The 26,156-nt window shown below is 45.6% G+C and overlaps 1 protein-coding gene across 2 annotated transcripts in view; it reads right to left on the reverse strand.

The window, feature by feature from the left end:
• The window catches only part of Homer2 (homer scaffold protein 2), an 86,667-nt gene that overhangs the window by 14,336 nt on the left and 46,175 nt on the right, over positions 1–26,156 (reverse strand). For both annotated transcript variants that reach the window (XM_051206652.1, XM_051206651.1), the window contains exons 2-3: positions 18,767–18,923; positions 7,138–7,269 (exon numbers count right to left, since the gene is read on the reverse strand). In XM_051206652.1, the coding sequence (XP_051062609.1) occupies positions 7,138–7,269; positions 18,767–18,923 (289 nt within the window). The remainder of the gene's footprint in view (positions 1–7,137; positions 7,270–18,766; positions 18,924–26,156) is intronic.

Genomic DNA, 26,156 nt, shown 5'->3' on the forward strand with positions numbered 1-26,156 from the left:
CAGGTGCTCGCAAGCCCAGAGCCCCGCCCCACCCATGTAAGGAAAAGCTACTTCTTCCTGGTCCAGCCTACGCTCCCTGCAGGTTTACCAACCAAGCTACAGACATGGGGGCTTCAGACTTGACCATTCCAGAGCTTTCAAAAGAAAATCACTTTATCTGCTGCTTAAAACACACGAGACTCACTGAGAACGGAGAATACCCTTTGGGGGAACTTCTAATGGGGAAGGGCCATGCTTCTTCTTCTGGTAAACTGCTACCCCCACCCCCATCCTGTCCCAGTCCCAGACAGCAGTGTGTTTATTCCTAAGAAAGGAAACAATCCTGTCGAAGACGCGGTCCCTCTCCACAAGGAAACTCCACTTGGAAACTCCAAGTTTGTGAAGTATTTTATTTATACTCAAACAGACACAAACTAAAAAGGATTTTTCAGAAGACAAAAAAGCTTTTAAAGTAGTAAAAGAGGAGAATGGGGCTGGAGACATGTCTTCGCTGTTGAGAGCACTTGGTGATCTTGCAGAGGGGCAGGGGTTTGGTTTCAGCACCCACATGTCAGCTCACAACCATTTCTAGTGTCAGTTTTGGCAGGTTCTGATGCCCTCTCCTGGCCTCTCCAGGTACTGCATGCAGATGGTGCAAAATTTACACACAAAAAATGAATAAATCTTAAAAGTACTATTGATAAACAAAAGAAGCCCTATCAGACACATTTTGAAGAAATGCTCACTTAAAATATACTGTAAGCTGAGCATGGTGTTTCAGGCCTATAATCTCAACACTTAAGAAGCTGAGGCAGGAGGATTTTCTTGGTTATGCAATGAATTCTAAGCCAGCCTTGACTATAGTGTGAGACCCTATCTTACGACAAAAACTAAGCAAACACAACAAATCTGCATGTTATCAGTTGATACAGGGTGAACAGTGAGCCTTGAGAACTGAGCCTTATCAGCTCAGCAAAAATGAGCTTATGGCGGGAGGGGGGAGGACAGCAAATAAACAGGGAAGCTTATTCAGCTATGGTAAGTGGCCAAGGGCCCCTGATGAGTTAAAAGGCAGCTATGAGAAAAGACCAACCTTTAAAAGCCAAACCAGGGTGCAAACAGAATCAAGCATTTATTGGACTGCTAAGCAGCTTGAGGGATAGGACAGCAATCTCCTAAACTTAGAGGCCATGAAAGAAAATCACAGATGTGACAGCGGTGACTACATAACAATTCAAAGCCTTTGAATGGAGACATAAAAACCCAACAACAAACAAAATAAACAAAAAATCCCTACTCAGGAGGGAAACAACAGCCAGAGAAAATGCCCTCAGCCGTGATAGGACAAGACACACACACACACCACTATTTTTTAATAGAGTTTGTACAAGATGAAAAGGAAGAGGAAAATGCCAAGAGATAAACAGTAAAACTCAAGACTGAAAATACAGTAAATAAACGATCTACACAGAGGAATTGTTCTGCCTGGCTAGACATTTGAAGCAAAATAATGAGGTGCTGTTCTGTGCCTGTAAAATTAGCACACACTAAACACAATCATAAACCCTGGTGCTGGCAAGGTCTTTCTGGTAGCATGTTTTGGTACAGCCCCACTGAGAAGCAATTTGGAAGCACATATTGTGAGTGACAAAAATATTCATACCTACTGACGCAGTGATATCACTTCTGGGGAACTGCAGAGAAAATAATTGAGAATATAAAAAAAGGGGCCTTCAATATAAAGATCATAATCCTAGCATTATCCACAATAATGAAAACCTGGAAGAGATCCAAGGCCCCGAGAAGCTGATGGGAGAAGCCATCCTTTCACAGCCCCCAACTACCGGGAGAGCAGAGCCAGGCATGGAAGTCCCCAAAAAGTTATCTTCTGGTGGAGACCACCTCAGGGTCCAAAGCTTTCTAACATTTCTCCTTTACTATATTAAAAAGAACATACACTTGTATTGGAAAAATACTGTGTTAATTCTTTACCATTACCGTGTTTGTGTGTGCATGTGGTGGTCAGAGGATGGTCTGGCAATCAGTTCTCCTTCCACTTTATGTGGACCTCAGGGATTGGACTTAGGCTATGTGGCAAGAGCCTTGCACCTGCTGAGCATCTCAGAAGCCCTAAAAGATGTTTTTAGAACCTATGGTCTCATCAGACATGAACCCTGAGCACACAGACTTTGTATATACATACATGTATTCATCACATCTTTTAAAAATGAAATATTGTACATCTCATTTATAACCACTTTTAAAATAATACTGCCAAGCATTTACATGATCTTTTACTAAATTGTCCTAATAGCTATACAATATTATCCTAAAGGACACACTGGGCTATTTAATACATTTTCATTTATTTATTTATTTGTTTGTTTGTTTGTTTATTTATTTTTAATACAAGGTCTCACTATAGCCCTGGCTGGCTTGGAACTCAGAGATCTGCCTGCCTCTCCCTCCCAAGTGCTGGGACTAAAGACACACATCACCACATCCAGTTAACCAGTTTCTTTATGTTGGCTTTTCTAGTTTCTTTAGCTGATCTTGCAAGAAAGTCCCTGTAGTAGCTGTGTCTTGCTACTAATATTTCCTTACAGCTTCCTCCAGTAAACTCATGAATCAAAGGCTATTCAAAACAGAGTTTTCTGAAATATATTTCCAAATACATGGCTTTTTTTTTTTAATTCTGAGGTCATTTTTTAAAGTTGCAATAATTTTAATCAAAATTATCATTTATGAAAAGTGAGACTACTGCCACTTGATCTTACGTGTCCCTGATTGGGGTGGGGTCATCCTGGAAGCCCTGAACCCTACTTGCCTACTGAAAATTCAGTGTTTCATTCCTTCTATTAGCATAGCAGAATCTCACAGTTGTCTCGGATAGTGAAAAGGAATGGAAGAGGTCTAGGCTGATCATGGCAACCTACTTTATTATCTGTTTCATTCTGGTATGATGTGCTGAGGACCCAGGCTGCTGGGGAGCCAAAGATGATGTATGTCCCAATGCGTCTCAGAAAGTGCTGGGTACCACCCCCACCTCCCTTGTTTTCTTCCTTGAATGCAGATGCAATGAGAACAGCTTGAGAATAAAGACTGACAAGAGGTAAAATAAACAAGAGGCAGCAAACTCGGACCCCAACAGTATGGAAACAGGGTGTCTCAGCCACCGTTGTGTTGATGGAGGAAGCACCATGACCACTCATGAAAGAAAGCACTGAATAGGGGACTTGCTTACAGTTTCAGAGGGTTAGTACATTGTCATCATGGTGGGGGGCATGCAGCATGCATGGTTTTGGAGCAGTAGCTGGGCGCTAGCTACATCCTCATCCATAGACAGAAAGGGAGCCAGATATGCTGGGCCTGGTGTGAGTGTGACACACTTCCTCCAATAAGGCCACACCTCCTAACCCTTCTAATCCTTCTCAAACAGTGCTGCTCTCTGATGACTAAGCATTAAAATCTGAGCCTATTGGGGCCATTCTTACCCAAGCCACCACACACTGCCATGTAGGAAGAGGCCCTACAGATTTCTGCAGCTGGTTTCACTCCAGAATGCCTACACCTGGCTTTGATCTGCCTTTTGTGACTTGCTACCCTGACTCCTGCTCCTGTTTGAAGTCTTATCTGAGAGAGTCCTAGGGGGTCAAAGACTATGCAAACTTGGTTGAGGAAACCCCCAGCACACCAGTGGTGTTCCTTGCATTTGGCATTGTCCCATTTGAGAAACTCAGATAAGATGTTCTGGGATATGGAAATGAACTTGCTAAAGGTTTAAACAGGATAACAATATAAAAAGCCCTGGGTGAAGGGAGATCATCTTAGTGGGCAAGAGACTGAGTCCCCTGTAGATGGAAAGGCTAAAATCATCCACAGAGTACCTCTGCTTTCATTTCACGGATCCGCGTGTACCCACACCCGGTTCTACAACGGTGCCAGCAACAGCCTGCCTCAGGACTCCTCCTTACATAATAAGGCTAATCCTATACATTTAAGCACTGTGATTACTTTTTCTGTTACTTGAAGCCAAAAGTACTCTAACTAAAACATATAGAAGAATGTCTGACAGCCCTAAGGTAAAAAATTGACCTTAAATTAGACAACTGGGAGACAGCGGCTGGGTAATACTCTACGACTACACTGAATTAATAAAGGGAATGCCAGAGGATATGTATGTGGGTTAGAGATTAATTTCAGTTAAAATATGTATCATATTTGTTTATTGTGTGTACACATATACCACAACAAGCATGTGGAGGTCAGAGGACAGCTTGCTCGAGTTATTTCTCCTCTTTCACCGTGTGGTCATTATTAGACTGATGCCCATAACAACCGAGACATCTATTTGGCCCTAACCTAGTTTTGTTTTTGTCGCTGAGGTTAAAATGTGCTGACAAAAAGCAACTTATGAGAGAAAAGGTTTATTCTAGCTCACAGTCTCATGTTCTATTATATCGCTGTGGGTGAGTCACAGCATCGGGAGCTTGAAATACCTGGTTTTATCCACAGACAGCAGCAGAGAGCAATGAATGCTCGCTTGCTTGTGCTCAGATCAGGTTTCCCCACTCTTACACTGTGTAGGACCCGCTGCCTAAGGAACAGTGCTGCCCACAGAGGACAGGGTCTTCCCACATCAACACTTAATTAAGACAGTTTCCTACAGACATGGCCACAGACCAACCCAACATAGACAAGCCCTCACCGAGATCCTTCTCGGGTGATTCTTCATTATGTCAATGACAATTAAGATAATTAGCACACCCCAATTAAAGTGTTAAAGCTGAAAGCAAATGCCACATGGGCATGTGGGTTGACATGCGCTCACCATACGGCAGCGAAGATTCTATTATGGGCAGTTCACCCTAATAAAAGGGCATGTTTCCACTGTGACGAACGGAAAGGAAGCAAGCCCAGAATGATGTGAGGTCAGGGGTCAGAAAGACTAAACATTAACGAGTGACTCACTCTTCTATCTGGTTCTACCTTTGCGTCTTTCCATGACCTCATCTTAGCAGAGAATGCATGCTCCGATCCAACATTCCTCAGTAGGCTCAATTATCGTGTCTTCTCCAGGGGACACATGGATGCCAATTCCACTCCAGCTATACAGAGTTTTAGTATTTTTGGAAAGCCTGTCTAAAGAGCAGAAAGTTTCTGTGTGGTACTCCCTGGGCTGTGGCTGCCCGGCAGTCCTTCTATATGACAGCAAGAACAATGTATATATTTTCTTTTCAGGGGTTGGAGAGAGAGGTTCATCTAAAGCACTCTTAAGTGAAAACGATCACACTGGTCTTTCTTTGTCCAGCTCACAACATCTGATTATTAATCCCCCCACCCCACCCTGTAGGTCTGTGGGTGGCTGCGCTGTCACAGCTGTCCTCAGCACATAAGCCTCAGAACCCCTCGGGCCCACAATCCCTCTGTGTTACCTAACTGCCACTTGTCCAGGCTGCTAGCCTCTATTCATGGCAATTTATCAGTGTGTGGCTAATCGCTCCCTTCGAAGAGAAAGGAAAAGCTGATTTGAAATATTTTGGACAAAGGACATACTTGAGAGCTTGTTTCAGAAATCTGTGATGAAGGCAGATCACACTGTCACAGAGTGGAGATGCCAGTGTTGCCAGAGACTGAGTGATTCAGGAAGACAGGTCACTCCTCCTTAATGACAGGACATCTAGTCCGTCCTGGGGTACTGAAGTAGCATAATCAAAGTCTCTTCAGTTCTCCAAGGCAGGAAGAACCGAACTTTCACACTGACCTACTTTTTGTTTGGAGTTTTCCTTTTGATTCTTTTCCATGTCTTCCCCTTTATCCATCCTCACTATCTGTTTCCTCTACAGAATGAAAGGCACTGAACCAGGAAGCTATGCGCGGTTCTTTCAGACTATCCTGGGCTCCAGGGAACTTCTGGCCCCAGACAGAAGCAGAGACATGTGTTGAGAAGGGCCCAGACACGGCTGGATGCTTCCCCAGCAGCCTGAGGCTTGAAGGTTGGGGGTGAGTGCTGGGTAACATGGGGGATCCCTGACAACTCCTCTCCCTGCAGGCAGCTCTGCAGGTTGGAAGCCACACGAACCCCTGCTCCACTTCAGACCCAGGTCCTGGCCACTCAGTCTCAGCCAGCATCACACGCACCTGTTCCACTCCTCCATTTTACAAGAGGATGTTGCCATCTTCCATCCATCACCATCAGCATCCCAGAGTCTCTCTCGGCCACCCTCATGTCTGAGAAAGCTCTGCCAACTTTTAAAAATTCTTTAAAATTCTCCATCTCTTAACTCAAATTTTCATTAGCTCTACCCTGAAATGAACCTGACTCTATTCAAGATGATCTGGAATGCAAATCTGATCACTTAACTTTTTGTGTTAACGCCCTCCTATGGTCACAAGATAAAACCCAGAAATCCCGGTGTGCCCTACAAGACTGTCTGTAGCACACATAAAAAGGCCAGTGCCAGAGCTGTGACAGCTGTGACTGCTGCTGGAATGACAACGTGACATTCCTGGGGGCATGCCTCAGAACACCCTGGCTTCAGAGCTACACTGGACCCTGGAAAATGGTGAGGGCCAGAGGTGCATAGGAAGGAAAGAAACGGAGTTGGGCAATTTTGTCACTAACTAGTAACAGACTTGGGATTAGCAGTGTTACTGGGCTCAAGTGTAACCAGAGCCTGAAAACAGCCATATTCCATGTGACTGCCCCTTAGGAATCCCCATTCTTCAGAAGACTATCTTTCGAGCAAGGGCTCTGTGGGTGTCTTCCCACAGAGTGGACAGGAAGTGAGGCCAACCTATAAAATCTCAAGGCTGGCTCCTCCATCCTGAAGATTCCACAGCCTTCCCGAACAGCATGAGCTGGGGGACATTTCACATCCTAAACGTACCTGACCCCAACACTTCTGCTTCTTGCCCTGTGTTTCTGGACATGTTTTTCAGCTCCAGGAAATGATACGGGCCTAGTGGATGTCCCAAAAACCACCAGGCCAGTTGAGCTCAGGCTTCCAAAGGAACAGCATTTGTTGGAGATGAACTTCCTTTCCACCACAGACTGCTCAGTTTTCAAGAAGACTGCTGTTTGAGAGAGGAGGCCTCCTCATCCACAGCACCACAGCAGGCAGCTAAGGGAGGAGAGGGCGCTCTGTCTGCACATACCTTCGTGAGCTGCTGCTCCGAGGAGAACCCCAATCCGAACACTGTGTTGGCTCTGCTGTCAGCCCACTGGCCAAACTTCTGTGAGGTTTTGGTGAAAGTCATGTTCGGGGTGATGGTGCTGTTTATAATCACCTGTGGGGAGACAACCCAAGGAAGAGAATGTTGACTCTGCACTGGACCCTTTTCTCCTGACACAGCCCATGGGTACAGGGTACTTCCTGTCTTCTCGCGTGTGCTCCTGGGCTGTTCTGACACAACCATGACAAAAAGTAATTTCAGACACTTGGCAACTTAAGAGTCTAAGATAGGATCTTTCTCTTTACTGATAGGAAAACATCTCACCTAAGAAAAGAATGGTTTCCAAAACTGATGTTTTATTGCCCCCCAGATACTAGCCTTTAAGGGGGCTTTGGTACTCGGTATGTGTACATTCCCAGAAGAGCCGCCCTCTCCCCACCACACCCCACCTCCCTTTTGAAATCCAGCCAAACCAGCTGGGGCCTTTGCTTCCCAAGGGGAAGGAGAAGATTCTGATCTGGGGAGTAGGTAGAGGGCTAACTAATAAACAGACTAGCAGACTGGTGTGAGCAGGGAGACTGGGAGGGATGGTACAGGAGCCTGGTGCTGGCTGTTACCATCCCTTGACCACAAATGAGAAAAGTGGAGAGGACTCAAACCCTGGGAGGAAGGGTCATGGGGACCACGTTTCTACTTTTGTAGTTCTGGTTAACAGAATTGCTGCCATGAAGTAAATGTCCAAGGAACGAATAAATGCAAGAATGCAGCATGTATCAGATGGCCTCTGGGTCAGTCCCATCCACATCCTTAGGGGTTCCCTGAATTTCAGCAGATAAAAGCTAACCAAAGCGTAGCACACAGCTCCCAGTTTTGCTCCTAACAGGCTTTCCCCAGAGTTTCTCACACTATTTCTTTAAAACTAAATAATTCATAAGCTATTTTTCATAAGATATTTTATCTAATCTTATCTTTAAAGGAGAAACTGAGGTTCAACAAAGACAAGAGGCTTGTTCAAGGCAAGTGTGGGTGATAGATGTACTGCTCTCAAAGCAGCAGGTAACTGACTTGAAGAGCAGAACCTGTTCACCCTGCTTAGGGATAAGTCCAGCTTCTTTGACCTGTGAACTCATCAGCTTTGGAAAACTCCCAGCCATTCTTTTCACAGACTGCTGCTATGCCACGTTTCCTCCTCGCCCCTCTTTCCACAACTCTCTCTCTCTCTCTCTCATATGTATGTATGTATGTATGTATGTGTGTATGCTAGACCTTAGGAGCGTGTCGAGCATGTTTTACACTGACCATGTACCACCACCACCACCCTTCTCCTTCCCGGTCTTCTCTGGTTTAATTTGGGCATTAAAAAAAAGATTTAGTTTTTATTTTTCATTATGTATATTGTTGGGGGAGAGGGTGTGCCTGTGAATGTAGGTGTCTGTGGGAGAGAAAGGCGTTGGTTGCCCTGAAGCTGGAGAAATGGGTGGTTGTGAGCCACGCAGCATGGATGCTGGCCACTAAAACAGGTCAGGAGGAAGGAAGAGCACTGTGTGTTCTTAGCCACTAACCCATCTCTCTGGGCCCCAATCTGGGCATTTTTAATTGATCTGTTTTCTACTTCACTGATCTTGCTGGTTGATACAGTCTATCTGCTGTTACATCTATCCACTCAGGACCTTGTGTGTGTGGGGGGGGGTAGGTGAGGGGTGTGAAGGAAGAGGAGGAAGGAGTTTTAGTTACCCAGTTTTGCTCTGTAGCTCCTTCCTCTTTAGCCTCCCCAGGTCTGAGATTCACCACCATTCCTGCCTCTGTTCTGATATTTTAAAAATGCATACCAAGACTAGACATGGTGGCGCACACCTTGAATCGCAGTAATTGGGAAGCAGAGGCAGGAAGATCTGTGAGTTTGTGGCTAGCATGATCTACGAAGTGAGTTCCATGACAGAGTCTACTTTGTAAGACCTTGTCTTGCCCAAAATCAGTCAATCAATATTCTAAATCCCTGAGGTTCTCTTCCCTTCGCTGGTTTTGTTCATTTCCCCTTTCTTTCCTCAATATATTGATGTATTTATTTTAAAGTTCTTGATGCAAACATTAACACAGGGGCCATCTCTGAATCTATCATTACCTGGATCTCCCCTCCTGACTCCAGGCATATGGCTCCACCTTTCTGCAGGTCTAGTCATTTTTTCTTCCCCTTAAATCTCATGCTGAAATTGCACAGACTGCATAGAATGTGACCATCTGCCAGAGGAAGCTCCCATTCTCTGCTGGGTGAATTAGGCAGACAGGAAACCCCTCATCTAGGGCTGTACTGGGTCAGGTTGGGTGTCAGCTTCCAGGGGACTCAGTCTACCTTTGGTTCACTCCTGGACTCAGGGCAGGCTCCTCAACAGAGAGATGGGCAGAACTTGATCTCCACTGCCCTTGAGGACTGTGAAGAGTCAGTACCATCCATGAGAACTTTTCAGCTTGCTTTTGTAGACTATTAAATTTACAGTCTTCCCAACTTGGCTGTTCTCTTAAACTGGCTTCAGACTTGCAATGTAGCGGGGCATGACCGTAAACTCCTGATGCCTAGCCTCTATCCACCAAGGGCTGGGATTATACACCTGTGCCACTACCCCACTAGCAAATTGTGAAGGGGAAATTAGCCGTGTTTGGGGGTTACTCAAGTCTCCCCTTCTGTCACTTAAGCAACGTGAGCATCAAGATCTCCACTGATTTCCCTACCGGGAGCAGCCTTTCTGTTCAGCTCTGTGCACAGCCTTCAGCTGTCAATGAGTGTTCCGGTGACAGGGTGTGTAGAGGCCCAGTGTCCCAGTGTCCATCCCTTACTCTCTCTGGGGCTTTCATGATTTTGTGTATTGTAAACTCTTGGCGGGGACTTGGTTTCTGTAAGTTAGAAAAATGTCTGGGGGGGGGGGGGAGCCAGCCATTTTGAAGTTCCTTAGTCTTCAGCTTTATCTCTTTGGCCACTGCTAAGTGTTGATTCCCCTCCCCCAGCAGTATCTCTGTCAGAGCCAAGCCCCAACCTTCAGCCTGAATCCAGAATTGGCAAATGCTTGCAGGAGAGAGGCTGCCCATCTTGGCTCTGAGTGGTCCCATCTCTCTGGACTTCTGGTGTCTCTAGCCCTCATCATTCTATAGCTCTTTGATGCCCTTAAATCATATTTATGGAAATAGGGATAAGCTTGTTAGTGTGGGTGTAAGCTCAGCTACTTTCCTAGTCTGGTAAGCAACATTTCCCGTATTCATTCAAAGCAGGAATCCCAGACCACTCAACACCTGCTCATCTCTTTCCTCCTCCATGTATAGCATGTGATGAAAAGCAGAGAGTAAGGAGCTGGCAGACCACAGCGCATAACCCACAAATTCATCCTGCCCCCTTCTTCTGTCTTCCAAGCAAAGGGTCCATCCTCTCAGTTGGAACCAAGCTTGTCCCTGTGGCCTTGGGTCCTGTGTCTTTGTCTCTGACTCTAGAACATTCCCCCCATACATACAATCATGCTGTGTATGACCCTCCATGGTAACAATAGGTTGTTTGTCCTTGGGGCACAAGATGCTGACCTTGCAGAACTCATGAGGGTTTTGCAGAGGGAGCTGCAGTGTCTTCCTCATTCCTCATTAAAAAGGTCTGTAGTTACCAGTCCCTGTCATCAGCATGAAGGTGCCAGCCCTTATCTGCAAGCTGGAGGTGAGCCAGGAGAGAGAAAAGTTCCCTGCAGGCTCCACAATGCCTTAGCTGGTTCTAAACAGTTTACTTAGGGTTCTGAGACTTCCTAGATGAAGAGGGAGGGAGGGAGGTGGCCAAGGAAAGCCATTGTTTGGTACTCCAGCATCGGTTTACTGAGCCTTAACTACCCAAGGTAGTTAGTATGAGCAATGTCACAGCCAGAGTAGTAAGCCCAGATGTATGTAAGTGACAGCTGGCTGGCTAACCTCCCAGAAAACCTACAGCATCGACCTCCACAAGAGCAGCAAGAATGACACCCACAGTGAGCATGATGCCAAAATATCTCCAGTCTCTTTCCTTCTCTTGCCACTGACAAGGAAACAGCCTCTGGCGACACCAGCTTTGTCATCAAGATAGCCCTTCAGACAGGCTGGGCAGCATCTGGTGAGGCCTGCCCCTTTCGTGCCTGCCCCTCCCAGGCTCTGTCTGTCCCTTCCAGCTAAGTGTATTTGCACCTGGAAGGCTTGTGTTTATCTAGGAGGCTAACCCAGCTTTGGCTCTCACCCTTCTCCAGTATGGAGGAAGGAAGGAAAGAACATGAACACATACCCAAAAAAACCAAACCCTTTGAAAAACATTGCTTCTGGTTTTTGGAAAAGTGCCTTGCCCATGCTGGCCTTGAACTAGAAAACCTCCTGACTTAGATTCCCAAGTGTTGGATTGTAGGCGTGTTCCTCCAAACCCAGTTGAAAAGACCCTGTCTTCATGCATGCCAGAGGAAGGAATCTGATCCCATTACAGCTGGTTGTGAGCTATCATGTGGTTGCTGGGAATTGAACTCAGGACCTCTGAAAGAGCAGTTAAGTGCTCTTAACTGAGCCATCTCTCCAGCCCCATGAAAAGACCTTTTAATCTGCTGTGGATCTGCAATGCTGAGCACACTGTGCAGCTTGATGGGGCGGGGGCAGCTGAGGTTCAGGACAAAAAGATGGGAAAACCTAAGGGAGTAAGGGCAGCTTAGTTCTGGGGAAGTGAATGATCTGCTCCTGGGAGACTAGAGAGAATGAGCGAGGACAGCAGGTTGATGGGCAGAACTTAACAGCTCAGTTTTACTAGCAGTGTGGAAACATATGATGAACACCATCAAAGTAAGTCCGATACCATCAAGGGTTTAGGCAGAACCCTTGGCTCCTTTAGTATGGAGCCAAGAAGCCGCCATAGGTTGGCAAAACTATTAAAAATAATGTGAGTTCTTAACATTTAACAACTGCACTTCTGAGCATGGGAAATGTCCAGGAATGCTCACCGTGGCAGTGTTTGCAGAAGCAGCATCCACTACCAGCAGGGTGTATAATAAACTGTAGCACATTCATAATGAAGTGTTATCTAGCAGGGAGATTAACCAAGACTATGGGCATTAGCATAGGCAAGTCAGAAATCAAAGAACACATATGGGATGTCTATTTGTATAAAGGTCAAACCCAGATAAAATAAATAACATACTACTTAAGTCAGAGGTCAGCACACAATAAGACAGCCTTGTTTTTAAATAGAGTCTTACTGGATTACAGTTGTTCATTTACATATAGTCTGTGAGTTTATGACTATTTTCTTGCCACAAAAGAAAAAAAAAAAAGCTGCAAGAGATCATAAAAGAAATTACTCTCTGGCTTGTAGAGAAGCTTGTCAACCTCTGGTTTAGGAACACACACACACACATACACACACTCACGCACGCACATACACTACCAAGGAAATACCTGTTACAATTTTAGGAGAGGAAAATCTCTTACTGGATGGATGGATGGAGGATGGTGTAATTAGGGAGAGAGCCCTACACATACTTCTGGAATACTGTCAACTCCCTACTTAATATAATTCTACTCAAGAGTCTTTGACTTTATCATGGTATGAAAGTGATTCATATTCACTAGAAATCATACTTTAAGTTTTTATTTATTTTATTTTTGCAGTACTGGATTTGAAACACAAGGCACTGGGCATGCAGTTAAGAGCTATACTATAGCCTCTAAATTTTGACCTTTCCCCAACTGGTGATATCCAACATGGTTAGTGTGTTCAATGCAGTGAGTGTGAGCTGGAGCATTCAGTAGGTTAGTTAGTGCGGTGTGACTGGGACACTGAGGTTAGTGTGTTGAGTGCATTGTGAACTGGGCATTCAGTAGGTTAGTGTGTTGAGTGCAGTGTGAACTTGGCATTCAGTAGGTTAGTGTCTTGAGTGCAGTGTGAACTTGGCATTCAGTAGGTTAGTTAGTGCGGTGTGACTGGCACACTCAGGTTAGTGTGTTGAGTGCAGTGTGAACTGGGCATTCAGTAGGTTAGTGTGTTGAGTACAGTGTAAACTGGACACTCAGGTTAGTGTGCCTAATACAGTGCTTTGCTGTGTTACTTTCAATTTGTCAATGAGTTTTCTGAGTTGTATACTAGGGCCTCCGTACTAAAGAACCTACTTCAACTGAGTAGCTGCATGAGGGTTCGCTTTAGTATTAATACAGTACAGATAACTGTCACACAAGTCTGGAACAGAGTTGTGAGGGAGGCTCATCTCAGGGTGAGGAGAGGATGTACCCCAAGACACTGGCAAGGCACACTGAGGACAGAGGCTGGACTTATGGAGGCTAATCAGAAGAGGGGCAAGCAAAGAAGGGGTCACAGAAGTGGGGTGTCATACAGGAGGGAACAAGGAGCCTGGGGCAGAGAACTGCCATCAGAAGAGCAGATGACAAACACAAAGACAGGCAGAGATGGCACTGGCGGGAGAATGAGGGCAGAGAGGGATAGAATGAGGACATGACAGACATGGCAGAGAAGATGGCGGAGAAACCAGCGCCCAGTGGGGAGAGGGTCCACCCTGCAAAGCACCCAGACACAGACTTCAAAGTGGGCTGCCAACTCCTCCATACACCTCCTGAGTTCTCTCTGAAACGTCCACATGGAATGGTGTCCTGCTAGAGATGTAGTCCCTGCAGGTCACTGGAGTTTTCTTAGGATGCCTCAAACACTGACAAGGCCTTAGAAGAAGGCCAGCCAGGAAGAGGACATTACCAAGCTCAGGAAGCTGGAGGCTGAAAGGACTCAGCTTTCCACGAGAGCTACAGCAATTAAAAAAAAAAAAAAAAAAAAAAAAAAGGGCTGTCTGCTCCCAACGGGGATTAGCAAGATGCTTCCCTCCTCATCCCTTCTCTCCTTTGTGCCTCAGAGATGGAAGAAAAGAACCTAACATTCATAGAAAACCTACTGTGGGGTAGGAACATTCCAGAAACTCAATCTCCTAACAGAGCAGCTCAACATTTTTTCAAGAGGAAATGATAATGGTGGATGGAAGATGGGAGCCAGTGTTTTTGCTTTTTACTATTACATCTGTGTGTGTGTGTGTGTCTGCATGACAGAGAGAGAGAGAGAGAGAGAGAGAGAGAGAGAGAGAGAGTCCATGCAAGCTGCTGTGCATTTATGGAGGTCAAAGGACAACTTTGGTAGCTGATTCTTGCCTTGATCATGGGGGTCTCAGGGAAGACAGCCAGACTTCGATGACTGGCAGCAAGTACTCTTCCCTACTGATCTGTCTCACCGTCTCCTGATTGTGCTCTTGAAAGCAACTTTACATTCCTAAAATACCCTATGTATTCTAGGATTTTAGCTGTTTCTATCCTTTGAACTAACATGGTCAGGCAGAACTTTTGGCACTGTGAGCACTGCTAAATATTTGTAGAACGGAAGACCTCACAGGTCTCTGCTAATGTAGGTTTTCTGTGATCCTATAAATAACCAGGAGCCAAGGGCAGAAGAGTTGTCCAGAGTCCCTGAGCGAGAGAGAAGCACCTGTGCCAGGCAAGTCCTGCCCACAGGGCCAGGCAGCGTCTCATAAGGGATGGCAGTGATTAACTTGGTCCACACAGAGTGCCAAAACCACATTGAAATAGAGGCTGCAATGGCTCAGGTAACAGATGCTTTGGTAATGGAGCTTCTTCAGAACGGAGTTGGCCATTCTGTGCAAAGCTCATCACAACCTCGTGGCTGTTATGCTAGCCGTGGCTTCCAGCAGTGCTCTTAAAAGCTGGAAATCGGGCTCTATACTTCTGTGGCCCACATCTGTCCATCAACCATGAACACACACACACACACACACACACACACACACACACACACACACACACACACACACACACACACACAGGATCCACATCACTTCCTGGGGCTTGAGAAATGCTGAGGTACCAGCCAGCAGGGTTCTCAGCAGGCCATGTCTTTAGGTCAAACTGGAAGGGAATGCTATACTGTCCCTGAGCAAAGGAATTGTCTTCATGTTTCAAGAAAAACAAGAATCAGGGTAGAATTAAATCACCATCGAGAGAGCAGTCCATTTGCTCTTGGGTAGGTGAGGCCCTCTGTGCACCACAGGGGACAGGCACTTGCACTGCCTGCGACAGGACAACAGGAGAGCCTTGCTCTTCCACAGCAGAGTTCATACAGCCACTGCATCTGGTGTGGCCTTCGAGTCCCTTTCCATCCAGCAACTTGTGACTAAAGTGCATCTATTCCATCCAAGAGGGACAAGACAAGTATGCTTTTCCAGTAAGCAATACCCTGAGCTTTGGGAGGCACACTTGGCCTACACGTGCCAAGCAGGAGCTTGAGGCCATGAGTCTGACTATGTCCAGGCCAAGAAAGACAAGAAGGACCAGGCATGCTGCAGGTAATTGAGATACGGCCCATGAACTGAGACATGGTTCCCAGTTCAGATCAACATTTACTATCAAAGGCCTTAAACAAAATAGTCATTCTCATGTGGTGGAGAACACAATTATGAAGGAGTAACAAGGTAGCCATATTTCCACAGGGAATGGGTACATCCATGCTTGAGTGGTCAACCTACAAGAAGGTATCTGGACCATGGATGCATGGTTTACAGAATGTAAGGCCTAAGTGAACATGGAACCACAATGAATGTTCAAAAATCAGGAGAAACAAGCCACTCTGATTGCACAGAGATGCTGTGCCAAGAAGTGGCAGCCTCAAGTCAGCACAGGTGTCTGACTATCCCCTCAGCACACTACTGCATTGCCACCACAGGAAGGAAGGCAGGCAAGAAATCAAGAGTATTCAGATGGGGAAGGAGATGCGGCTCAAGACATCCAGACTTCAGATTGGGCAGAGAAGGGCAAGCTGGGTGGTAATAGCTACTATGATCTAAGGTCCTGTTTCCACGGCCCACCTAACAATGGGAACTGGAAGCAGGTTCACTTGGAAGCAGCCTGTCCATCTTACTTGCTGCTGGGTCAAGGGAGGGTCTGGCGGGACTGTGGTAATGTTGAAACTGCATCTAGTACTATTGAGACAGGGCATACCCTGTCCCCAGCTCCTGGACGAGAGGCAGTAGCTAAGTAAGGCTAACCCATCCCCACATTCCCTTGCCTTCTATTCCCTTTGCCAAGCCAGGCTCTGCCACAGCTCTCTGTGCTGCAGTGGTAAATCTGGAACTCTAGTAGCTGGAGAAGCTCTGGTTCAGCCTCTGAGTTTCAGTGGTACTTCACAGTCTACATTTCCAATCCCCACATCCGGAGTGCCTCTCTAACTCAATGAACATCCTACACTAGGCCTGAGCTCCCTCTATTAGACAATCAGCACACAGCTCCCCACAGCTCCCCTTCCCGCACCCATCTGACTCCTCAGAGCTGGCTTGGACTCCACCACACTGCCACAGCTTGCAGAGACCACAGAGGTATAATGATACCGTGGCTGACAGTCTGACAAATTACTAAAAGTTTAGCTAATAACCAACGCACTGGCTGTAAAGATGCTGTTTTATCTATAGTTAAGCCCAATAAATCCTCAGATAACTCAACTGACAGGAATACAAACCCACCTAAGGATGGCAGTTGTACTGACAGAATCTACAGATGAAAGAAAGCAGGTCAGCTCCGTTCTCCATCCCTGTCAGAACACCCTGGAAAGAGCCCAGGCGATTCCAGCTCAGAAGCACAGAGGAGTGGTAATTACAACTGCAGTCCCACTGTGCCTCCCAGAAGCAAAAATAAGATAAAACTTTCAAATCTAGGCTTCTTTCAGATAGTCCTTCTTTACAACCGAGGCATACTTCCTTGAGGCTGGCCACCCATTACCACGTCCCCAGTGGTCTATCTCAGCTGCTGAGATTGGAGAACCATTTCTTTAGTGTCACAAGATGTACATTTGACCAACTGCTATTCTCTGAAATGACTGGGGCCACACAGTCTCTGCCTGAAAATGTCAGGGAACGCTTCTGTGGTTGCCAGAGTGAACCGTGCACCAACCCGGCAAATCAGGACCTGTTGGTGTAGAGGCTAGACACCAGCTTGTCACAGGTCCCCAGAGCATATCTCACTACCTGCACCTAGACCTCAGCTTTTAAAAAATGAGGACATTCTGGGTCCTTGGCTTGAGAGAGAAGGAAAGGACCAGGAGACCACTCACCTTCATCTCTAGACATCATGCTCAGCTCAAAGGAGACACTGAGAGGGAAGCTGGGGGCTGCATCTTTGTGAAGGCCCTGGTGGGTCTCATGTCTTGCCTGGGGGTCGTCTAATGGAGACACTACTGCTCAGTTCTCAACTCTTTACTTCCTGTTGTCTAGGAAGGCTGACCAAGAGGCAGAATCCCCAAGGGACCACAGACAGTAGATGAGGAGCCACCAGCCAAGGGATGCTCCAAGGGTGCTACTACGAGAGTTATGGGTTTGTTTGTTGTTTTTGTTTGTTTGAGACAGTGTTTCTCTGTGTAGCCCTGGCTGTTCTGGAACTCACTCTGTACACCAGGCTATCCTTGAACTCAGAGGTTCTCCTGCTTATGCTTCCTGAGTGTGGGATTAAAGGTGTGCACCACCACTGCCTGGCAAGAGTTACAGTTTAAAAAAAAAAGACAAACTCTGCTTGGTTTTAAATCCAAATACTAGAAAATAAAAAGAGAAGTGGTTTAGATGGTAAACAGGATTTACCTCCAAACACACTGAATTTCAGTTGACATCATAGAGAAAAAAATTAGCACAGCGGACAGAGAATACAGACAGTACATAAACACTACAGACATGGTCGTACTTTTGTTGGCATCCCTTCATTCTTTTTCCACAAATAATGTGGTAAAATGCATACAGGGAAAGCAAAACAATGAAATACCAGGAATAAAAAAGTACTGTAGGTAAAGCTGAATCAAATAACAATAATACATGCCTATAATTCCAGTACACAGGAGACAGACAGGAGGATTGCCTTGAGTTCACATATAGCCTGGGCTACATAACAACAACCTGCTCTAAAAGAAAAGGAAAGAAAATAAAAACTCATACATTATTTAATACAAATTGGTTCCCATGTTTAATAATGCCAGAAGCAGATTAGAGGAAATACTGATAGACTTCAAGGTTACAATAACCTGGCATCCTCATCCAGGCTATAAAAAAAAAAAAAGAACCCTTTGGGAAGGGCTCTGGCTGTATGCATCCAGGGCTGTAAAGTGTTAACAGCATGACCTATAACAGTACCTATAGGAATCTACCCCAAGGAGACATTCAAAAGGAAGCAGTAGGTATATAATGAACAACTGAGGATACTCACTATATGGGCATGCTTAATATCTGTAACAGCAAGAAACTGAAGACTTCGTAGAGAAATTAAGATCATTATAGGTCCTTAATGTAGTCACTGCACCAGCATTAAAATGTTAATTACGAAGACAGTGAGGTAACAGGGAAATCTGTTTCTTACTCATTTGTCACAATTTTAGGTGGAAAACGAAGAGCAAGATGTGTGGTCATATAGGAATTATGGTACGCTCTGTGGTAAGACCGTAGGGTTGGGGATACAGCTTTTCCCTTCATCTTTCAAATGTACCATATTGCTTTGGAATAAAACTGAGAGAGGGTGTCAAAGCCGTCTGGCAGGGCAGTACCTTGGCCCCATCAACGCTGATGATTCGATAGCTGCTCCTGGTGACATCGTAGAAGTAGGAAACAGTGACGGCCTGCTTGCTTGCAGGCACCCAGTTCTTCTTGGTGCTGGGGTCGATCTGGAAGACGTGCGCACGGGTGGTGAAGATGGGCTGTTCTCTGCAACAGGACAGATTCGGATGTGAACTAATGCAACCTGACCTAATGTTTAATTCATCATTTCCAGGCCACCCACTGTCTCATGAGATTTTAAATAGCTTTTCGGCAAAGATACATATGCATGAGAACAATTAAAATGAGGAGGAAGAGGCAGCTACTCTGTGAGTAGTTTCTGGACCAGCATTCTGTTTAGCTGCAACTACCTCGAGGCTGCTGGGCAACTGGCCTAATGAGCAATCTGCCTAAAATGAAACTCTTTATTGTGAGTTTTTTACATCCCCGTCAAGTAGCCTTTTCCCCCTTCTGACATCCTATTGGCATTTGTGGTGGTGGGGGTGCATTTTGGAACTGATTCATTTTAGAAAATCTTAACACTGATTTTGGGAGATTCTGCATCAATTTTAGGACTTTGTAACCCATTTGAAGCTTAATATTTCATTTAAGTATTCCTCAAGCTTCAGGGAGTGTTTTGAATGACTGAATTACTTTATGTTCTTGGAAGAACTGCAGTTTGCTTTTGAAACCAGTAAGGACTTTACAGCTTGGAGAAGACTTTCTGGTTTTATGTTTTATAGAACCCCTCTCCTCTCTGGTCTGACTCTGAACTGCTGTTTTTTTTCCATCCCTCATGCCTGTGATCATTTCCATGAAAGCTAAAAAAGAATTAACCAAGTTAATACATTCTCTACATTTCTTTCTGCCTAGTAAAGAATTAATTAGGTCATGACAAAGGAATTAGTAACTAAGACAATTAAAACTAATTAAAATTGTAACAGAATTCACTACACAGTCATACTTTGAGGTACCTGCTTAACAAAGCCACACACACACACACAAAGAAACAGAATCATCACAAAACCAGCTTTTTTGAAGAAAAGCTTTGTATGTAAACTATCTCAAAAATTCTTTTAAGTGTTCAAAATAAAACAAAAATGGGGTGGGGGTGCACCAGCATGCAAAAATAAAATTTTTAAAAAACTACAGTGAGCATTGTCTAAAGATACAAATTAAATCTGAAGGTCTGATTTTGGTTTAATCAAATTAATTTTTTAAATCCCAGCAGTGTCAAAGAGATGATAAAGGCCAGCCAAGTGGGCACAGAAGTTCAAAGGGCAAGGAAGTCTCAAGTGCTATGTGTCACTGGGGAGGTATTGGGCAGGAGTCCCTGAGCTCTGTCTACCCTCACCCCCAGCCCACCCCGGTCCTGGAGCACCTGCAGACTCATTACTGGAAACACAGCTCAAGGGAAAACTTTACTCTAAGGAAGCAACTTATTCTTTGAGCCTCCTACAAGGGATGTCAGGTAACAGGGATATGGGCAATGTTAGAGAACACAGAAACTTCTGGAAAAGCTGGTGTTCCAGAAGAGCAGCAGAGGCTGGCACTCCTGCTCCTCTCCAGACCCAGCAGCAGGAAAAAGTAAGAGCAGGGATGTAGGTTACTTGGGCATTTCCTTTAATCCCAAAGTTCACTCACTTGCCTCAACCCAAACCCACAGCCTCCCAGCGGCTGACAGCTGTAGAAACAAAAGGAAGATCCTAGCCGTGATGTTTCACATCTGTTGTCAAGAGGCCAAGCTGTGTGGAGCACACCCTCACGAATATGATGTGGAGACGTCTGCCGTCTGGATGTCCCAGCTGTGCCACTCACAAGCTAGCACTGTAGCTTTCTAATCATCAAAACACAACACTATAAAGAAAAACACGCTCCCATGCAATGATCTGCATATGGGAGAGGAAGGAGGGACGAACAGCTGTCACTACAGAGAATTTGGCAGATTCAATCATACTGCTCTCTCCTGCACTCTCTTATGGCACCAAACAGTAGGCCACAGGTCAGAGCCCCTTTCAGGGACAGAGCCCCCAGGCTTTCAGGTCTATTCCTGCTCCCTCCCTGAGGAAGGGGCTAGGGCTGTGTACAAGCATGCAGTGTGTGGACACAAGTTTGCCCAAGCTTCATGATAGCAATTAGTCATGATTACTAAAACTACTAGCTCCCAAGCCTGTCCTAGCTCACAGCACCTGACTCTCTAGTAAAGGACCTGCGGCCTCTCCTATAACAAGAATTCTAGGTAACTGTTATCTTCCAAAAATGTGAGGAAGCGCTCTCCTTAGACACTACCCAAGGATCTGGAAAACAATAGAGGACAGGTCCCCGCAGCCAGCATCCCTCACCTAGAATGACATGGTTGGCTGTTGTGGCTCATCCACTCCTTAAAGGTCTTCTACAGCTCTGGGGTCTGCAGTGGACCAAGAACCTGTTGTGTGGAAGGAAGGAAGGGATTGGGAGAGGGGGCTGAAGGGAGGAGGAGGTTCTCATCAGGGAGGAAGGGGGAGAAGGTAGGCGGCCTAGGCGTTCCCACAATGACTTTCTCCAGTACTCTGTCTTTAAAGCCGGCAGCAGTGAGAAAGTGAGGCAGGCAGGCCAAGTGGAGAGATGCAGGGAGTAAGATGACAAGGCAAGGTAAGATGGCAGAGCTTGTGACCTGATACAGCCAAAGATGCCTGCTGTCTGCTTGGCACGACTTAGCACTCAGACCAAAGGCCCCTATCCCCAAATATGTCCTCTTAGACCTGCATCAGAAAGTCTGGAGCTGCCATCAGAACCTTAGCTAGGAAGAGATACACGGAGGGGGGGAGGTACAATGGGTGCATCCGGACACACCCTTGGTCAGTCACCACAGCCAGGCCTTCTACAGAAGAGGCTGAGGAGGGACACTGTTGGGACTGTACCAAAAACCTGTGGCTCTACTGAGGTCACCGAACTACATTCCTTGGCCCAGGTCCCAGCAAACACAGGTGGGGGTCTGTGTAGGGAGGATGGGGACAGACAGAACCTCGACCTTCACATACTGAAGCTCTGTACCCAGGGAGCCACCCACAGGGCTAGGCTTTCCACATGAATAACCCAATCGAGTACTGGGGAGTCCCAAGCTATTCTGATATTCAGAAAGTCTAATGTTATTTCAAGAGGAGGGGGGAAGGCCAGGATGAAAAGAACAGCCAGGCGCTGACATTTACCAACTGCTTAGCATTCTGCATGTGGGATTTCTCATTTAGGATCACAATAATCCCGAGAGGAAAAGTGCTGAACACAGGTGGGGGAGACAGGATCAGAACGGCCAAAAGACCCGCCTGGGTCACACAGTAAGTAGTATACTTGGAAACTTTAACTCCCGCTTAACCATGTCCTGGAAGAATAGTTAAGATAGTAGCTGTGGCAGTACAGTGCGTGGCATGGTTGCCAATGTAATCTCCTCCCCTTGCATGCAAGTGAGAGGCCATTTGTATTGGCCTTTTTTCATTTGTTTGTTTGGGGCCTAGGGATTTTTAGGCAGGGTCTCTTTTAGTCTCCAAGGACCTCCAACGTGTGATCCTCTTACCTCAGCTTCCTGCACTGGGATACATAGCAAAGGTGACACTTGTGTGATTAAGTTATACTGGATTGCAACTTGTTTTCCCATAACTTGCTGTTGCTGGCTTTCAGAGATATCAGGAGTCCCACATTGCAAGGCACTGGGAAGACTCCAGCCAGAGAACAACTGTGGCCCTTGGTTCAACATCCCCAGAGGATGGAATTCTACCACCGACCATGTGAGTTCCAAACCTGATCTTTCTGCAATCAAGCCTTCACGTGAGACTTCAGCCCATACCTGATCGCAGTACTGGACACAGGACTGCTCGCAGCTAAGGACATTCAGACTCCTGCCCTACAGAAGCACGGTTTGTTTAAGCTGCTGGATGTGTACTTCATTACAGTGAGATAGAGGTCTCAGACATTGTCCTTCACGGAAAGTTTACAACACACCACATGGATGGATGGCATTATCCTCATTCAGCCCTCCCAACAGCTGTGTGTAGACAGAGTTATCCACACAAAGAGCTCAGGGCCACAAGGTGACACCAAGCAACCAAAAAAAAAAAAAAAAAAAAAAAAAAAAAAAAAGCCACAACTGGGGTTCTTTCACTTCAGAGAAACCGACCCCGACTTTGCTTTGAAAGCTAATTTAGCCTCTGAGGAAGTACAGGTGCTGTATCTAGGACATCACTGTCAGGTCCTATGTGGGCGCAAATCAGAATAAGGAGAGTCAAGAGAGTCAGAGCTCCGCAACAGACGGGGCCACGGGTCCTTCGCAGCAGGGCCCAACAGAACAGTGCGGATCAGAGACCAGAAACCACCTTCAGATCCAATTTCATCCCCCTTTCTTCGGTGTTCAGTGCTCAGGGAGTAAGTATATCTGAGATACACTCCCATTGCTTCTCCACGGCTTTAAATAGAAAGCAGATGTTTCCGGATGGCAAAATGCTTCTTCAGGCAGACAATATAAACTACTGTTCCCTTGCATAGTCTTTTAAAAGCTGAATAAACACCAATTGCTGCTCATTGAGCACATTTTGGAACCTGACAGTAATTGTCCCTAAGAATAATTAGATGCTCTGTGCAACATATGTACGCTTGGAACACGAAAACCACTCGGCAGAGCCATGGCTTGGGTTCTGAACGATTTCTGGCTCCGTGTGAAGTGATTCTGCAGAAGAACTGGCATGACTTTTTTATTATTATTATTTTTTGGAAAAGAAAGAAAAATGAGGTTTCAACTTGTCATAATCTTTCATTTGCTCAGTGCCAGGCTGTTTTCTGACATTAATCTTATAAAGCCTCGAGATTCTTATTTTCCTACTTCTATTTGATTTGAGTTGCAAAAAGTGCCTCAGAAATTAGTTCTGCAGCTATTTACACTTTTCAGAGTCTCATAACGCTCCCCACTTAGTCTCGACTCTTGAGCTCCTTCAAATCAGCATCCATGCTGTACCTAGAGGAGAGGCTCCCCCGCCTCCATGGTAAGGTCCTAACCTGGCCAGCATCACTGGCTTCTCTGCTCTGCCCCTCATAGCTCCAAGCTTTGGGAATAGTCACAGGCTCCAGGCTATCTTCCCTGCTCTGCCCTGTCACCAAACTGACTCCTGCATGTGCGTGCATGGGTGTGTATGTTCCTTTAACGGTCAGAGGACAACTTCAGGGGTCATTCCTCTGGTACTTCCCACCTTTTATTTGATACAGCATCTCTCATTGGCCTGGAACTTCACCACATAGGCCAGGCTAGCTAGCTAGCCAGCTCTAGGGCTCTGCCTGTCACCATTGCTGGGCCTGCTGGGCTCACGCCACCAAGGCCGGATTTTCACATTAATTCTGGAGAACCTAAACCCAGGTCCCTTACTCAGTGCCTCACACATGCTAGGCAAGCATCCCACAGCTAACTACCCCAGCACTCTTCCGTACTTTATGTCCACACCAACGCCCAGGGCCATTTCTGGACCTACACTCTCCACTCTCAGCCGCCAGAGGAGTCAAGTCCTATGGCAGCAGTTCATGAGGTCTGACGTGAAATCCATCTTCATTTTATTTGTTTTGTTTTCATAGTGCCTAAGACCTTGTAAATGCTGGTCCACCCTCCATTACCATGTAACACTCCACACCCAAGAGGATATAAGTAAGGGCCAGAAGCATGGCTTACCTGGCCCCTGGCCAGCATCCCAGATGGCTAACAGGCACCTTGTCTGTGAGGCCAAACATCCAGAACCCAGACAGAGAGACACAAGAAAGGAATGTGGGGATGCCAACAAAGTCTCACATTCTCTCAAGCAGAAAAGCTAATTCACAAGCATGCTGGGGGGCTACTCTCATACAAAATCCAAAGAGTAAAGTTACCACTATTTTCAGAAATAACTACACACATGAATAGTTCAGTAAAGTGGTGAGGTATAAAATCACTAATTACTAATTAAGTAATAAACCAATGTGTACAAATAACCAGACAGAAATTATAATGAAATTTTAAAAATTCCACCCACGATAGCAACCAGAAGAATACAGTGTCTAGGAATCTATTGAAGTATGCAAAATTCATATTAAAAATAAAAATTTCCATGGTACATAAGAGAAAACATTAATAAATGACATACCCCATTCTTACGTAAGAAAATCAATATGAAGATGCCAATTGCCTCTAAATTAATATAAAATATAATGAAAATATCAGTAGGATTATTTTTAGAACAAGACATGGTTATTTATAGAAAAACTAATTGTGAACAAAGTCAAAAAAAAAAAAAAAAACAAAAACAAAAACCAGAAAATGAAGATCAAAGAGAGATATTTAGCTATATCAGATACTGAAATATATTAAAAAATGAACAGCAAACAAAAACGTAGTGTTAACAAATATGCACACACAGTCACAGAAGAGAACAAAATCTATAAATAGAAGCTTCAGTAACTGTGTGCATAGTACAGGCAGTTCTGCCCATTTTCAGGGACAAAGAATTATTTCACACATCTTGTTCCAAGAATGCACTGCAACATGGGGCACTTGAACCTGCCAGGCCTGAGCCAAAAAGCCCATCTCCCTGGCCCTCCCAGCCCTTTCAAATGGACCACAGCTGCCCCACTGTGTTAAATTACCTTCTCACACCACCAGATGCTAATTATCACACCTGATAAATCAAGGACCTCAGTTAAAGCCTTTGCCTTAAATCCCCCTGGTCCACTGACAGGGGATTTCCCCTTTAGGTCACATTTACACCAGAGAGTTGAGGAGACAAGTGCCCCCAATGAACAATGACAGGCTTGATTAATGATGCTACTTATTCCTTGGCGTGTCTGGCAGTTTTTAAAGAGCATTCAGCACACAGTCTCCTGTTGTGATGTGGGTCTAATTAAGTTCCATAGGCCATGGCTGCCCCAGGGAGAACATGTGATCTGCTCTTGTGTCTTTGGATCTGGAAAGCCAGGAGTTGAGAAATGGGCTAGGAAAGCACGTATTTCCACGGGCGGAAGGGAAGCTTCTCTCTGAGGATGCAAGGTAATGCAGAGCTTACGGGGAGTGTGAGAAGTCGAGGAAAGGCTGAGGCAACTCATTACAAGACTGCAATGCCACTCCATATTCAAATGGCCCCTCTTCATACACAGATGCCCCTCTCCCACCTCCACACACAGCCAGAGGTCAGTGTCTCATTCACTAGGACATCAGGAGAGGAAGCCAATGGCAGGAGTGGCATCCTTAACCCAATACAGCTATGAAATAACATGGATGCTATTTGATACACATATCTGTCACATGAGCTACATAGGTGTGTAACCTGCCTTACAGACTACCTTATGCATGCGTAGATATTCTATTCACTACATGCTGTCTATACAAAACATTTTAGCATTTCTGTAGAAAGCATATTG

This window comes from Phodopus roborovskii, unplaced genomic scaffold (assembly GCF_943737965.1).
Source record: "Phodopus roborovskii unplaced genomic scaffold, PHOROB, whole genome shotgun sequence".
Taxonomy (NCBI): Eukaryota; Metazoa; Chordata; class Mammalia; order Rodentia; family Cricetidae; genus Phodopus; species Phodopus roborovskii.